The 14,630-nt window shown below is 65.0% G+C and overlaps 1 protein-coding gene across 14 annotated transcripts in view; it reads left to right on the top strand.

Annotated features, from left to right (window-relative positions):
- MCF2L (MCF.2 cell line derived transforming sequence like) overlaps window positions 1-14,630 on the top strand; it is a 97,548-nt gene that overhangs the window by 50,807 nt on the left and 32,111 nt on the right. For all 14 annotated transcript variants that reach the window (XM_047756370.1, XM_047756371.1, XM_047756374.1 and 11 more), the window contains 2 exons: window positions 1,392-1,475; window positions 4,151-4,265. In XM_047756370.1, coding sequence (XP_047612326.1) covers window positions 1,392-1,475; window positions 4,151-4,265 — 199 coding nt within the window. The remainder of the gene's footprint in view (window positions 1-1,391; window positions 1,476-4,150; window positions 4,266-14,630) is intronic.

The following is a 14,630-nucleotide window of genomic DNA, read 5'->3' on the forward strand; positions in this document are numbered from 1 at the left end:
GGGACGCCAGCGTGCCTGCCGTCCGCGGGAGGGTCACATGGCCAGCGGCACACGTCCCCACCTGCGTGCAGGCTGGAAACAGCTCTGGGAGGGACGGCCAGTGAGCGTTTGGGATAACTGAGTTTGGGACAGTCCATGGGCACAATGCACACCTCGCATGAAGGAGCCCTGCTTTTGAACCTTAACTGGGGAGTTTGAGCTCAGGCACGATATTAGATTGGTTTTGCTCCCAGAAAGTCCACAGGGTCAGCAGCCTACACCCACGGGGCCTGTGGCAGGCGGAGTTCTGGGAGCAGCCTGTGTGCAAGTCCACCCACTTGGCCGAATTCGGCAGACTCTAAATGAAGCTCTGGGGAGGCATCTGAGCTTCGATGGCTCAGCCCAAGCTTCGAGCTCCTTCCCTGGGCTCGGGCAGCCGTGGGGGCCACGGGCGGTGAGGGCTGCGGGATGCTGGGGCCCCACCAGGCTCGAAGCCGGGAGAGGCCTTCAGAAGAGCAGACGTGTCTGCTGGGAGCTGAGTGAACCTGGACCCGCAGGCAGAGATGGGGAAAGTCACCGAGGGGACAGCCTGGGCAGAGGCCGAGAGGCTGGCAGGACCTCAGCCCATCGGGAACTCGAGGAATGTGGGGGCAGCCAGTGGCTGGAGAGGATGGTGGCGGCGGTGGGGGGTGGGGGTGAGGCCACAGCGCCTCCCTGGAACCAAGTTCACGTGGACGGTGGCCAAGCCAAGGGACGGTGACCCTGTCACAGAACGTGCAGGGTGGTCAGTGGAAGCAGCTCTGCCCTCGCACGTGCAGACTCACCCTCTGCCATCCACAAGCTGGACCCGGAGTAGAGGCCAGGCCGTGGCAGCAAGGTCAGGACGCACGGGGTGGGCTGGCAGAGGAGCCACCCTGAAGACCCTGTTTCTGGTCGATGACTCCAGGCTGTGCACTCCCCCCCCCATCTAGCATTTGCAGCCTCTTCGGGATCAGTTTCAGACAGGGCGAGGCCCAGTGTCCGTGTCAGACCCGCGGCGGTGGCCAGGTTTCTGCTCTGACGGCAGGTGAAGGCTCAGGGGCGGCGCTCACAGGCCACAGTGGGTCTGCCCCCGAACGCTGGTGTTGGGGGCCAGTCCCCCAGCTCTCAGCCCTGCTCCATTTCCTGGGCCCCCTCCGCCTGCCTGTCCCCCCTTCCCTCCCCCTCCCTCGTCTTTCTCTCTGCCTCCAACTCATGCATTTAAATACTGGTGGATCGCCAGCCTTTTCTGCTCTGAGAGAGAAAGAGGTTTCTGCCCTGGAAGCTGCAATCCTCGGGTCCCCTCGGTGTCTGCGGTGGGGCTGACCCGGGTGGGGCGTGCGGGGCGGCGTCCCCGAGTCACAGCGTGTCCTTCTGCTCCGCTCTCCCCGCAGACGAAATCATGCACCAGGACCTCAGCCCGCTCTGTGCAGCCGACATCCAGGAACAGCTGAAGAAGCGCTTTGCCTACCTGTCTGGTGAGTGCAGGGCGGGGCAGGGTGCGTCTGCTCAGGCAGGTGGTTGGCCTCCCTGGGCCTCGGGACCAGGTTAGGGGGCTGGGAACATCCAGGGGCTGCCGTCTGCCCTGCAGCCCACGGATTCCCGTGACAAGGAGCCCCGGCCAGTCGGCCGGCACCAGCCAGACGTCAGTGGGTCCCCAGGGGGCTGCATCCTCAGTGCTCCTGGCTGCCCCCTGGATTCCAGAGCCTTCGGGGACAGGGGAGTAGGCACAAGTGTGGCACAGCTGCCTTCTTGCAGCACCCAGGGCCGGGGGTCTGGCTTCTGCAGCTCTGTCGGCTGGAAGAAGGCCGTGGGGTTCAAGTGATGAAGGCAAGGGGCTGGCACTGCCCTGCCAGCCTCTCCTGGGGTCACTTTGTGTCCCCGGCCCCTGTCCACCAGCCACCTTCCCCTGGGGCCCAGGTTCTGCCTCTGCTCCATGAGGACATCCTGCTGTTCTGTCCTGCCTGTCCAGCCGCTGGGCATGCTGGCACCTTGTGCTGCAAAGGCGTGACCACTGCAGGAGGGCCCTGCCCAGAAACAGCATGGTCACCCTCGGTTGAGCCGACCTGCCTGCTAAGGCCACCATGTGCCAGGGGGCCCTGCGGGCAAAGTCTCACATCCTTCTCTCCTGCCTGCCTGCTGTCCCCCTGGTGCCGGGAGCTGCTCCCCAAGCCGGGCCCTGTGTGGCTCTGGCCCATGTGCCGCCCAGCGTGCCCCCATGCGTGGCTCGGGAGGAAGGAGAGAGTGCAGGACTTCCTTCAGAGAAACCAAAGTCCCCCACGAGACGGGGTCCCGGCCAGGGCAGCGAACTCATGGCCTCGACCTTTCTCCGGGTGGTCACGTCGTACCTCCAGAGCAGACCCAGGACACACCGACCCCAGACCCGCCTCTCCTGTTATTCGGAGGCTGAGGACGCTCAGGAGGGGCTCTGCAGGAGCTACCTCGGGGGCTGTAAGGCTGTAAGGTCTGTGGGGCTGACAGACCCCTGAGCCCTCAGAGGCCCAGGCCCTGCACGAAGGGTGCCCAGGACCAGGGAGGCGATGTGACAGTTTCCCGTGCTGGCCTGGGCAATGGAGGGGTGCCGGGGGGGACCCCAGTCCTGCAGCTGTGAACGCTGGATGCTGCCAACCCGAAGGAGCCTGGAGGACGATGCTGGGCCCGGGGGGCTCACAGGCCAGGCCTGGATCTCTGCCAGCGAGGCCCGGGGCAGAGAACCTCCGAGCCAGCCTTGACGCCGGCCTGCAGATGGAGAGCTGCCAGGCGGAGCTGGTTCACATCGCCGAGTTTGGGAATCTGTTAGAAGACCCCACGCCTTGAGCTTAAATGTGCACGGCCACCCTGGAGTGTCATGGGTTCTCAGGGACCCCAAGCCCTTCCCAAGCAGAGGCCGGAGGGACCGGCCGTGCTCCATGAGGAAGCCCCACGGCCCCTCCGTACATGCGGACACCTCCCGTTGTCATGGTGCCACTGCCCGCCTGGCCCAGACAGCCGTCACCCTGCGCCAGGGGTGCCCGAGCGGGACGGTTGGTGTGGGGGCTTCTCAGCCCCGTACCGCGGACATTTGTGGCTGAACAGCCCCCCGTGGAGCTGACCCACCCTGCAGCACCCTCCCCTCCACCCACTGGAGGCCAGCAGCCCCACCCAGAGTGACCCCCAGAGCTGTGCACATGGCCAGTGGCCACCAGAGCGCCGGGCATGGACAGAGCGAGAAGGCCCGCAGGGTCGGCGGGGCCTGCCCTCGAATCGGGGGCCCCGGGTGCTCGCCCCACCACGCCGTCTGCCGCCGGCCACCTGTGGAGGTTCACCGTAAAATTTCCGCCTGCAGGAGTTCGTTTCCTTGCTTTGAGCTCTGCGCTGTCACTCATGTGGTGACCAGCTCCTAAGCGGGAGCTCTGTGATCTGAGGTGGGCTCAGCTCTGACCTGCAGACCAGCCCTGGGGTCACATGGCATCACCCCATTCCCATGATGGCCAGAGCAGGCCGCCAGGCCAGACCCGAGGAGGGAGAAGTGAACCCACCCGGGAGGAGCAGCGGTGGCTGCCTGCAGCTGCCCAGGGGACCGCCTGTGCTGTCCTGGCCTCTGCGCCGCAGCCCCGGGTCGGCTGTGAGGCGGCCCGGATGCGCCCGGCCCTGCTGGCAGCCGACTCGGTGAAGCCGCGCTCACCTCCCCAGAAGCCGGCGCTGCCTGGTGGTTCCTCGTGAAACGTGTCAGGTGCACCTTCCCTGGGAAACTCCCCTCCACCTGGGCGTCCACCCCCGATGCCGAAGGCTGACTCCTGTCGGAGGGAACCGTCTGTCCTCCCGGGCAGAGGCTGAGGCCAGGCTGTAGCCGGAAGGCACAGACGACGTTCAAATGACCGTCACGTCATCGTTAGGAAGGAAGCAGGACGCCAGCTTTCTGTCCCCACGGTCCCAGGGACGCAGAAGGGGGCGCAGGGGGCTGGGGGTGCGGGGATGTGCCCGCACAGAGGCCCAGTCGCAGGTGCCTGTCCAGTCCCGCTCATCTCGTCCCGCCTGCTTCCATCACCAGCACACGCTCCTCCCACAATAAAAACCTGGAAAGCGCGTCTCTTGGTGCTTCTGGGAAAGGGCTGTCCTGCTGAGACTCAGGCGCGCCCCCCGCCCGGCACTAAGAGCTGCCCTCTCTCCCCAGGTGGGCGGGGGCAGGACGGCAGCCCGGTCATCACCTTCCCGGACTACCCGGCCTTTGGCGACGTCCCGGACAAGGAGTTCCAGAGTGTCATGACCTATCTCACCAGCATCCCCAGGTGCGTGGGAGCGGGGGCGGTGCCTGTTCTACTGCAAGCGGAACAAGAGCCTGTCTTCCAGGAGGCAGGGAGCCTCCTTTGTGTCCCACGCCGTGCTGGGCAGTGTGGCATCCAGAGCTGAGGGGCAGGGGGCTGGCACCGTGCAGCCCGGGTGTTGCCTCCACACACCCCTCAGAAGGGGTGAGGCTGCAGGCCCCCACTGGGGATCTCGGTTAGCCCAGGGCACAGCCCAGCCTGGCAAACATCACTGCTCCTTTACATGGTCCCAAGAGAGGGCGTGTAGGGAGCAGCCTGCAGCGCGAGGATCGGCCTGGGCATGGTTGGCACTGTGCCTCCTGCGAGTTTGAGAGCTGGATCAGAGCTCCCCGGGGCAGCTGGTCTAACTAGGAAGCAGACCACCGACCCCTGGCCTCGGAAGCCCTTCACCCCTGTCAGGGTCAGAGTGGGGAGGGTCACATGGCAGAGCGAGCTGGGCGATGCTGCTGGTCACGTCTCCGACCCTCTCGGTGCCCGACTCCCTGGGGCAGGCTCTGGGCAGCTGGGCTGAGGGGAAGGCCAGCCAGTGTCCCGGAATGGGTAGCCGTCCTCGGAGCCCTTCCTTAAAGGCCCTGGGGGCTTCGCAAGAGGCCTGCAGCCCTGCAGTGCCCTACGTCTCTTTTCTCCCTCGGCCCTTGAAATTACGGCCAGGAGGGCGGGTGTCCTTGGACGGGGCCCCTGGACCTCAGGGACATGGCTTGAGTAGGGTCACGGGTCTGGAGACTGGCAAGGGGGGGGGTCCCTCGTGGAATGGCTCTGAGGTGGGTCCTTGGGGTGGAACCTTGCATGGGGCCCAGTGCTTGGCACACCCATCAGTGGGTGCAGAAAAACTGCAGGGCCCTGGGGGACACGAGAGACAGGCCAGCAGGAGGGCGGCTGCACTCGACACTGTTTCAGGGAGTCCAGTGATTCAACAAGGTGGCAGCGGGGCTGTTGGCAGGTTGGGCGCTCCAGGCCCTCTGGCTGGTTCTCCAGAGGGCAGCCTTCGGGCAGCTCCCCAAGAACCGCTGCCATGGCCTCTGCCGGGGGTGGGCGTTCCACGTCCAGGAAGGAAATGGCCCTTGTCCTTCCCGTGGCGCCCTCCCCCCACGGCCACCCCCCGGCCTGTCTCAAGCTGGGCATTGGAGCTCAGGGCTCAGTGAGATCTGTGGACGCTGCACGCAGAGTGGTCAGAAGTCACTGTTCTCAGTCTAAGCCTGGGAGCTGTGCTCAGGGCCGGCCCTGCCCTTCAGTGAAACCTCTGCCAGTTCCGTGTCGGAGACCACAAGGAGGCCAGCAGCCCCTCGCTCCCTCCTGAACCGCGAGGGATAGAGTCAGAGGCTTGAGAGGCGTGCGGAGGGCTCTGTGCCTGTCCTGGGGTCCAGCCCCGGGCCCCCCTTCTCTGCCGTCTTCCCACCCCGTTCATGGACCTACAACCCGAAGCCTGAGGTTAGAAGTTGCCAGGAGCTGTGTCTATAGTTAGAGCCACAGTCCCCAGCCCCGGCTGAGTTGGTGGACAGCCCTGGACTCGGTGGCCCATGGGTGGCCTTGCTTCAGTGGCCACTCAGCACTGGCTGAAAAGCAGGCCTGGGGACCACAGGGGCTGTGCGCCCACCCCCGCCACCTAAAGTGGCTCAGAGGGGTGAGCCCTTCCTTGCCTGTGGTTGGAACCCCAGGTTTTCAGGTCGCTCTCGGCTTACGAAGGTCAGTGTCGTTCCAGCAGCAGCTCAGAAGTGAGGTTGCTCCTGGTTGCCCTCTGGGGTCACCCCCCTCAGGGGTCTGCTGGTCTTCGAGCCTCCTGGCCTCAGGCCTTTGCACTTGCTCTGTCAGCCCTGGTTGCTGGAGATGGCCGTTCTCAGGCTGCAGGCTGCCTCCTCTGGGGTGCCCTCCGTCCTGCCTCCCACCCCATGCCCAGCCCACCGGCCCCCCAGCTCCACAGGCTTACCCGTAATGTCACCGGCACCTGACAGCTCAGTGTTGGTCTGTCTGCTCTGCACGCAGGTCCCCAGAGCAGCATGTGGCCCCTGGGTAAACATTTCCTGGACAAATAGGCTTTGTCCGCTGGTGCAGGCCATGCGGTCTGGCGGGGCGGAAGGAAGCTCCCTCTGCACCCCTCATCCGGCACACTTACCCCTCTCCGGTAGGACCAGCGCCTTGGGTTCTCTTCCGTGTGAGGGGTTCTTACCCAGCAGAACGGAGCCTCTCCAAACCCCGATGCCAAGGTCGCACGCGGTCCTGCACGAGCGCGAGGGCAGGAAGCGGGGCTCCCTGTGAAGCTGGGAGGGGAGCACGTCACTTGCGTTTGGAGGGGCTGTGCGGCCGAGGACGTGGCCACCGGGCGATTTGAAAGTGTGCGGCCCAGACCCGTGGGCCCCGACTCCGGGGCCGTGTGTGCTGTGACAGTCAGCGTGCTTGGTTCGGGCGTCGCCTCCTCTGGGTGGAGGTGCTGGGGTGCGGCCTGCGGACCCGGCGCCCTTTCGTCCGGACAGAAACTCCCACGTGGTACGCGCGCCCCGGTTTCACAGCTCGGAAGGGCCGGCGGGGAGGGCGGGGTCCCCAGGCCGGCAGGGACGGGGTGCGCCGTCGCCGGATCCTTGGGGTGTGGTGGGGGTCGGCCTCATGAGAGGGGAGATTTGGGGGACCTCCTAAACAAAAGTGCTCTCGCCCAGTGGCGCGTGCACACTCACGTTTCTAGAAGATGCAGCGCACGTTTAAAAGGTGGGGGCGAAACACTCGGTGTGCGGGTGAAGCCGCCGGCCCTGCCCGCAGAGGGTGGGGGAGCCCCTCCCACGGGAGGCTGCAGACGCTGGGGGCCGCCACCTGGTGGGCACAGCCAGCGATCCTGGCCCAAGTCCCCCGAGCCCCTGGAGGCAGGAGGAGGCAGGGAGCTGAGAAAGGGGCTGGGTTTCCCTGCACAGCCCGGTAGCAGGAAGCTAGACCTTTGGGCAGGGGTGCGCCAGGGCTCAGACCTCACCGCAGGGCTGCTTCGAGGGGCTCGTCGTCGCTGACCCTGACCCTTCATCCTTCCAAACGTGGGCTCCCCACCTGAGACCCCCTCAGTTGTACGCGCAAATGACGGGAGCCCCAGTTCGGCCGCTCCACCCGATGAATGGTTGTGGGTTATTTAGAAACACTTTGGAGCACCAGACACCCATCGGACACCCGGGCTGTTTTCACACAGGTGCCTGGGACGCTGTAGTTCCCTTGGGGCTCCATCGCCGCCTGCCAAGCTGGTGTGGGCAAGTTCAGGGCATGTGACGAGTGACCGTGAGCCACATGCCCTGCCCGGAGGGTGGCCGGGACCCCTACAGAGCTCGTAGGGCGGGCGAGTGGGAGGGAGGGGCTGGGTCACGTCTGGGAGGAGTGGCTGGACACACTTGAGACCCGGCGGGAACAAAGGATAAAATCGTGCATCCAATGTCCCAGTTAAATAGTTCCCGAAGGTGCGGATTGTGAAATAGGACAATCGGAGAGAAAGGAGCCCCGAGGGCGACTCCAGGAGGGAGACCTCCGTGTCGGGGGACGGTGCTCGAGGACCCCGGGGGGACCTCAGTCACAGGGGCAGGAATTAGGTGTGGCCTGAGGACTGGGGGGTGCTGTCACCCGGAAGGGAATGGGCAGGTGGGGTGCTGTTTTGAGGTGTCAGATGGTCTTCAGTGGGGGGCTGCCTCGTCGAGGGCAGGGTCTCGGGTGGGGTCTGTCTGGGGACAGAGCAGGGGGCTCCAGCTGGGGGAGGGGTCTCGGGCGGGAGGGGCCTCTGGGCCTGTGGGCCGTGTGAGGCTCCCCAGAGTTGAAAGGTGAGTGGGGGGACGTTCCACCTGCAGCCACTTACGTCACCTCCCCTTCAGGTGTCCCACCCAGACTGTCCCCTGGACGGTCACCTACCGATGGGCCAAGTAAGGTGAGGAGGAGGAGGTCGGGGTCAGCGCACCCAGGCCTTGGGGTGAAGGGGAATGCTGCCGGGCGAATCGCCCAAAACGCGTGGAGAGGGACCTGAGTGGAGGCAGAGACAGGGCACCCACGAGGGGCGGGTGGCATTTTCTTTAAAGGTGAGAGAGAGAACGGCGTGTTCATGCTGATGGAAGTTACCCGATGAGGAAAGCTTGTGACGTTTCTTTCACCCCTGCCTCGCGTCTGAGGGCAGGGCCCTGGGTCCAGCACCAGGCGCACTGCGAGGAAGACACAGAGCTGCCCGGCCGGATGCTCGGGCGCGGGGACACAGGGAGGTGCACACACCACACACATGCACATAAAGGCGTGTGTACACTTCGCCACACACGGGCCACACTCGAGCACAGGCGTGAGCACACTGCATACCTGTGCATGCACACCACACACATGCAGTTTGTATGGACTGCGTGACAGCGGAAAGCAGGGTGCGTGTGGATGGCACAGGGCTGTGAGGCCACTCCTAGGCTCCCAGCCACCCGTTTGGGGACACGCCTGATGCGTTAGTTCTGGGAGGCCCCTGCAGCCAGGCCGTCGTGCTCACTAAGCTTTAGACGCGCCCTGGCTGGCAGGGCTCGGCAGCCCCGCACTGCTCACGGTGGCTGCGACTTCCATGTGAGGTTTCAGCTGACTCTTGGTTCAAAGATAGAAACGTGGCGTGAGGTGCACCGAGCAGCTCGAATGTGCCTGAAAAAGCAGAAATTTTCACGCCGCCCCCTTCCCTCCCCACAGTAACCGCAGTTCTGTTCTTGTGCAATCCACCCCCCAAACAGGGCAGCACAGACGTCCCGCCGCAGCCCTTCCTAGTGGACAGGGTCTGGCGGGCAAACCTGTGGACAGCGCCCCCCTCGTTCTCCGGTGGCTGCATCCCAGCGTCTGGTGTGGACCAAGCAGGGGAGCCCGGTGGTCGCCTCACCAGCAGCCCTGCTCCCGGCCCAGCGGGTCTGGTCCTGCTTGTAGGACCGGACACCTGGCAGCCAGTCCTGTGTGTAAAAGCTCTCAGATGCTCTGGCTGCACAAGCCTTTTTCCGCTTGGGGGCATCGGCGACTGAAGGGCTGTCCTCACCGCATGCTGTCTGGTGGCCTCACTTAGCCCGTTGCCCCACGTGCTCTGAAGCCCAGGGACCCTTGCCCACTGGGGCGACCTCCTCCACCTGTGTCCCGATCTTGCTCTCCTGGGGGAGCTCATCTCAGATGCCTCCTTTGCTGGAATGATCTTTCTCTGTCTCTGCCATCCAGTAGCACAGCCACTGGTCCCGTGTGGCCATTTAAACTGAAAAATTAAAACTAAGTCCATGTAGAAGCTCAGCTCCCGGGCCAGGCGAGCCGTCCTTCAGTTCCCGGGCCAGCGGCTGACCTCCTGGGCAGCTCAGACGTGGGACGTTCCCATCTGTGGGGACGCGCAGGCTTGGCATGGGGCGGGAGCCACATAACAGCTGTGCCCTTCATCTGCGGAAAAAGGCCAAGAGACCAGGGGTGGGGGGCTGCTTGGAAATGGTGACAGGTCCCTGTGCAGGGAGCTCAGGGGTGGGTGAGTGTGGGTCCCTGGAGGGACCTCGTCCGAGTGGAGTCAGACGGCCTTGGTCCCTTTGCGTCCCTTTGTGTCCGACCTCATGCCCTGAGCGTGGCGTCCTCCTGCTTCAGCCGAGTGGTAGGGGTGTGGGATGGCCTTCCCGTTTCAGGCGGGACAGCTCTCCGTCGCCCCAAGGACCGCAGCAGGTCCATCCAGCCTCTGCTGGAGGAAGCCGCGTTTCTGAGCCGATTCAAGTCTGTCTTTGAGAACCTGCTCAACAGTCGAATTCCTTCCCTCACCAGGCGGGTCCCCGGCCCAGGCCACCTGCCAGCCCCCCCAGGGTGCACGCACGGCCCCCGGCTCCACCTGTGTCAGTTCAAACGCATCTGAAGAGTGTTCGTGGTGACACAGAGAAAGACAACTGCAAAGAGCAAAAAGTCTAGTTCTCAGGCTCTTTGGAGGAGCCTCTGTTTCTGTAGGAGGCGCGCTGCTCCCCTTGGGTTGTGAGGAAGGGCCTGCTGTGTGGCCGGGGCTCCTGCCCGGTCCCCGCCCCTCCCCGAGCGCATGGCCGCTGCGGCCTTGAGCACAGGCCCATGACGCTTACCGAGGGGGGCAGTTTTCAGAGAGTTGGACGCTTTTCTCGCCATTGTGCTTCGGGGATGAAAAGCTGACCAGTGTTGGGAAAAACGTGGCATAGGCGACACGGTGACGGGTGACGCTTTTGAGTCCTAAGCGGGACGAGACAGCCAGGAAGCAGAGGTTCTGGCCGGATTGCACAGGCCTATGTCCAAGGTCATGGGGACGGGAGCCATCCTGTGCGCCTCCTGCAAGGCCTGCCGGCCCCACGCTGGGCAGGTCCCCTCACCCCGGCGCCAGGCCGGGTGGGCCTCCTCTAGGCAGCGCTGAGCCCTCACATCACCCCGGTCCTGAGCCGCCGAGGCGTCCCGTCTGCTGTCCTTTCCCACGGTGAGGGCCCCGCAGGCAGAGCGAGGCCGGGCCCAGGTGTGCTCAGAACTGCTCCCTGCCGCCCACTGTCTGCTCTTTCACGCACCTGCCGCCTGCTCTCTCCTTGCTCTGACCTGCGGATGTTTATTCTGGAAAACCGCTGAAGGACGCAGACCTTGCTCAACTGTGCTGGACCGCGGGTCCTGTCCCCCTCGAGGGCTGGACCCTGCCCTGGCCAGCAACAGGCTCTCTGTGCAGGGAGGGGCGACCCTGAGGCCTGGAGAGGCTCCAACTTCTGAGGTGTCCACCCCTGGAGCCCCTAAACCAGCCCAGAGCAGGGCCGCCGCGTTGGCCTCCTCTGGGTAGGAAGTGGGTTGATACATGCACGTTTATTCTGTTGATTAGAGACGCTGAAATAAGCAATGACGGCCCCATGTGAGCAGCAGCCTTCAGAGCAGAGGCAGACTGCGGCGCTCAGCACACGACGGGGAGCACGGCACCCCACCCTCGAGGGGCTGGGCAGCCGCGGGGGGCGGTGGGCTCTGGCCAGCTCCCTTTCGGGGTCGGCCCTGCAGCTGGGGCCACGCAGGAGACGAGGCTGACGTGCCCACTCCGCCGTGGTCCTTGGTTCATTGGCCGCGCTGGGAGCCGGGCCTGGGCCAGACAGGGTGCAGCCGGGGGCATGATGGGGGAGGTGAGGGGTGAAAGCGGGGCTCTCAGAGCCGACCCTGGGTGACTGTGGCTTCCGGAGTTCAGGGTTCCTGTAGCAATAGGCCAGCTGGCCACTGGTGGCTGCAGAGGTGGTGACCAAGGGCTGCCCCTAGTGCGGGAGGGCAGAAACAGCTTGGTGCATGGGGTGCTTCCCCAGTGCCCTACAGCCCAGGGCGCGGCCCACCCAGGGGACCCTCCAGCGGGAGGAAGGCCAGTCCTGCCCAAGCTCTTGCAGGCAGTGGGGCCCTGACTCCTGACTCCAAGATGAAGGCGGGGCCAGCCCGGGGCTGCTCTGTGACTGGGGGTGAGAAGCACTGTCTCTCGAGCCTCGGGGTTAAAGCTCCTCCACCCAAGCCTTTGGCAGCCCCTGGGGCGCAGGGAGCGGGGACTCTTGGTGTGGGCAGGACTGGGGAAGGGGCAGAGCCCCCAGCAGGGGGGCAGGAGAGGCCCCGGCCCAGGGGTCCCTCTGAACCTCGCCCCACCCCTACCCCGAGTTCAAACGCAGGCTGAGCAGAAGATCCTTGCCCACAGCAGGGACTCCCCCCAGAGCTGGGCTGACACTGCTCTGCCGCTGTCCTGGCACTTGGACCCCTCAGCCCACCATCCTTGGTTCATCAGCCACGCTGGGCGCCAGGCCTGGGCCAGACAAGCTGCAGCCGCGGGGGATGCAGGGTGGTCAGCCCCCTGAGTTAGAGCCTCGGCTCTGAGCCCGGGGTCCATCCCAGCAGGAGGGGACTCTGCAGCACGTCCAGGGCGAGAGAGGGTTGTGGGCTCCCCAGCTCACTGTCCCCACCACCTCGCTGGCCCTACGTTACTGCGCACGAGAGCCGGCCTGCCCCCCATGCCGTGGGGCACCCCAGTGCCCAGGTCGCACTGGGCATCCACCTGTGACTGCGGTGGTCTGACGCCGACGCGCCCTCCCCCTTGCTCCTGCCTCTGGTCACTGCTACAGGACACCGCCCCCCAGATACCCAAATCCACAGGCGCTCAGGTGCCGCCGCAGGTGGCGGGGGGTCTGTGTGCACCTTGCATCGCCCCCGTGCGCTTTAAAGCCCTCAAACCACCGCTCACCGGAGCACAGTGGAAGCGCAGTGCAAATGGTTGCCTGCTCTCAGCAAGTTCAAGTTTTGCTTCTTGGAACCTTCTGGGTTTCTTCCCTGAACATTTTCTGAGGTGGAATCCACGATGTGGAACCCTCCGATGCAGCAGCCAACTTAATTTATTCCTACAATGAGCACACAGCACGCCCTAAACTATGCGTACAGCCGGCTCTGAACCCCAGGCTGTGGCAGGTAGCCGCCCTGCTCTGCCTCCTGCAAGCCTCCTGGAGAAGAAAGCCGTGAGAAGCTGTCAGGCCCGGCCCCTCCCAGCCCCACAGCCCTGCAGGGAAGGGGCGTCCCCCCACCTGCCTGCTTACCTGGACACCCGCCCCTCAGACTTCTTCTCAAGAGCTCCTCCTCTGAAACCACCGTCAGCCCCTTCTCCCATCAGCCACCCACGGCTCACCTCCCCTCTCCACCCCCAGCATGAGCCTCCAGACTCCCAGGTGGCCTTCCATCTGCACCCTTGGCAGCCCTGCTGTCCACCTCGGCGACGCCTCCTTCCTGGGGGCGGGAGGAGGGCATGGCCCTCACTCACTTCCTCCTGACCCTGCCCAGGGGGGACCTGCCCCCAGGTCCGACCTCCTCCCAGGCTCTTGCTCTGGGGCAGAGGCGCTGACATGGCGTTTGTCTGATCACAGAAGGTCCTCAGGGCTTGTGTGTGGGACCTGCCACTCCCAGTGGTTCTCAGACCAGCAGCACCAGCAGCCTCGGGGGCTCGTGAGGCCACGCAAGGGTCCCCACTTGGGCCTCCTCGCTCCAGTTGGTGTTGAGCAAACCTCGGGGGACCCCGGATGCACTCAGGTGCCCCCCCATCACCTGGTTCTCTGCGTCTCTGCCTGCCCCACTCTGTCATGTGACAGGTCTTAGAACAAGATGCAGCTGGACCAGGGATGGACGAGGTGACGGCGCCCTCAGGCCGGGTAGCACCCTCTCCTCGTGCCTGGACTCCGCATGCTGCTCCTGCCTGGTGATGGGGAGGTCAGACCACAGCTAACCGGGCCCCCAGACACCCAGGGCCACCCCGGAGGTGTTAGCAGACCTGGGCTCTTAGAGACGGCACCAGTGTGTGAATCCCACAGCCAGAGTGAGACGAGCTCTGTGCCTTTTTTGGTGATTTGGGCCAAAAGTGAGCTCATCAGCCTCTCTCAGTTACCGGGCAACCTTCCAGGAGGCCCCCAGCCAGCCGCTGGGTGGCTGGGGGCCGCCCTCTGTGTGTGCAGGGCACTGCCCAGGGTCCTGGGAGCAGGTCTGCATGGCCGCAGCTTCTGAATCATTTGCTCCAGAGTCTGCATCTGCCATCTCCGCCCGAGGCCTGGAGCACGGTGGCGGGGGAGCGGGGGGACGGCCTCTTGCGAGATCCTCGAGTGAGCTGCCCCCTCTCCCCGGGCACGTGGGGTCAGGGAGGCGGCGTGGGGGGCGGGGGCGGGGGGAGCCCAGAACCTCTTTAGCGAGGTGGAGAGGGAGTGAGGGGCCCTGGCTCCTGGGGGAGGGGCAGACCCAGGGACTGGCTCTGGGACTGCGGTTGTGGGGGCAGAAGGGCCTCCCTGCTGTTGCGTCTGTGTGCCCCTGAGTTTCTGTTCCCAAAACGTGGGAGGCACAAGAGGCAGGGCAGAGGGCTCTCCGCCTGGGGTGCCTTTGCTGTTTGTTTCTGAAGAGGAAAAGCCCTGCCTGGCCCCACTCGGGGGGCGGCCCAGGGGTGGGTGGACGGGAGAGGCAGCTTCTTCCTGCAGATGGACTTGGCCTGGGGGGTTTGGAGTCAGAGCCAGACCGTGTGGCTCACCCGCCTGTGCTCACCAGCTGTGTGACCCTGGGCAGGCGACCCAGCCTCTCTGTTCCTCTGTCCCTGGCTCTGTGCCTGCCTCTTGGGTTGTCGTGAGGGAAAGGAGAGCAGCCCAGTGTCAGGGTGGTGCCTACCAGGAGAGAGGTCCCCAGGCTGAACCACTGCCTTACCAGGCACCTTCTGGGCAGCAGCAAAGTGACCGCAGAGCTTGGGAGCACATGTTTTCAGGCACCAGGAACCGGAGCTGCTTGAGCGACAGCGGCCTCACTGGGAAACCGCCATCTGGGCCACCCTCCCTTAACTCTAAAAGGTCTCGTCACTGGTGGCTCTGCCTGTTCGCGCGGTTGCGG

This window comes from Phacochoerus africanus, chromosome 13 (genome assembly GCF_016906955.1).
Source record: "Phacochoerus africanus isolate WHEZ1 chromosome 13, ROS_Pafr_v1, whole genome shotgun sequence".
Lineage (NCBI taxonomy): Eukaryota > Metazoa > Chordata > Mammalia > Artiodactyla > Suidae > Phacochoerus > Phacochoerus africanus.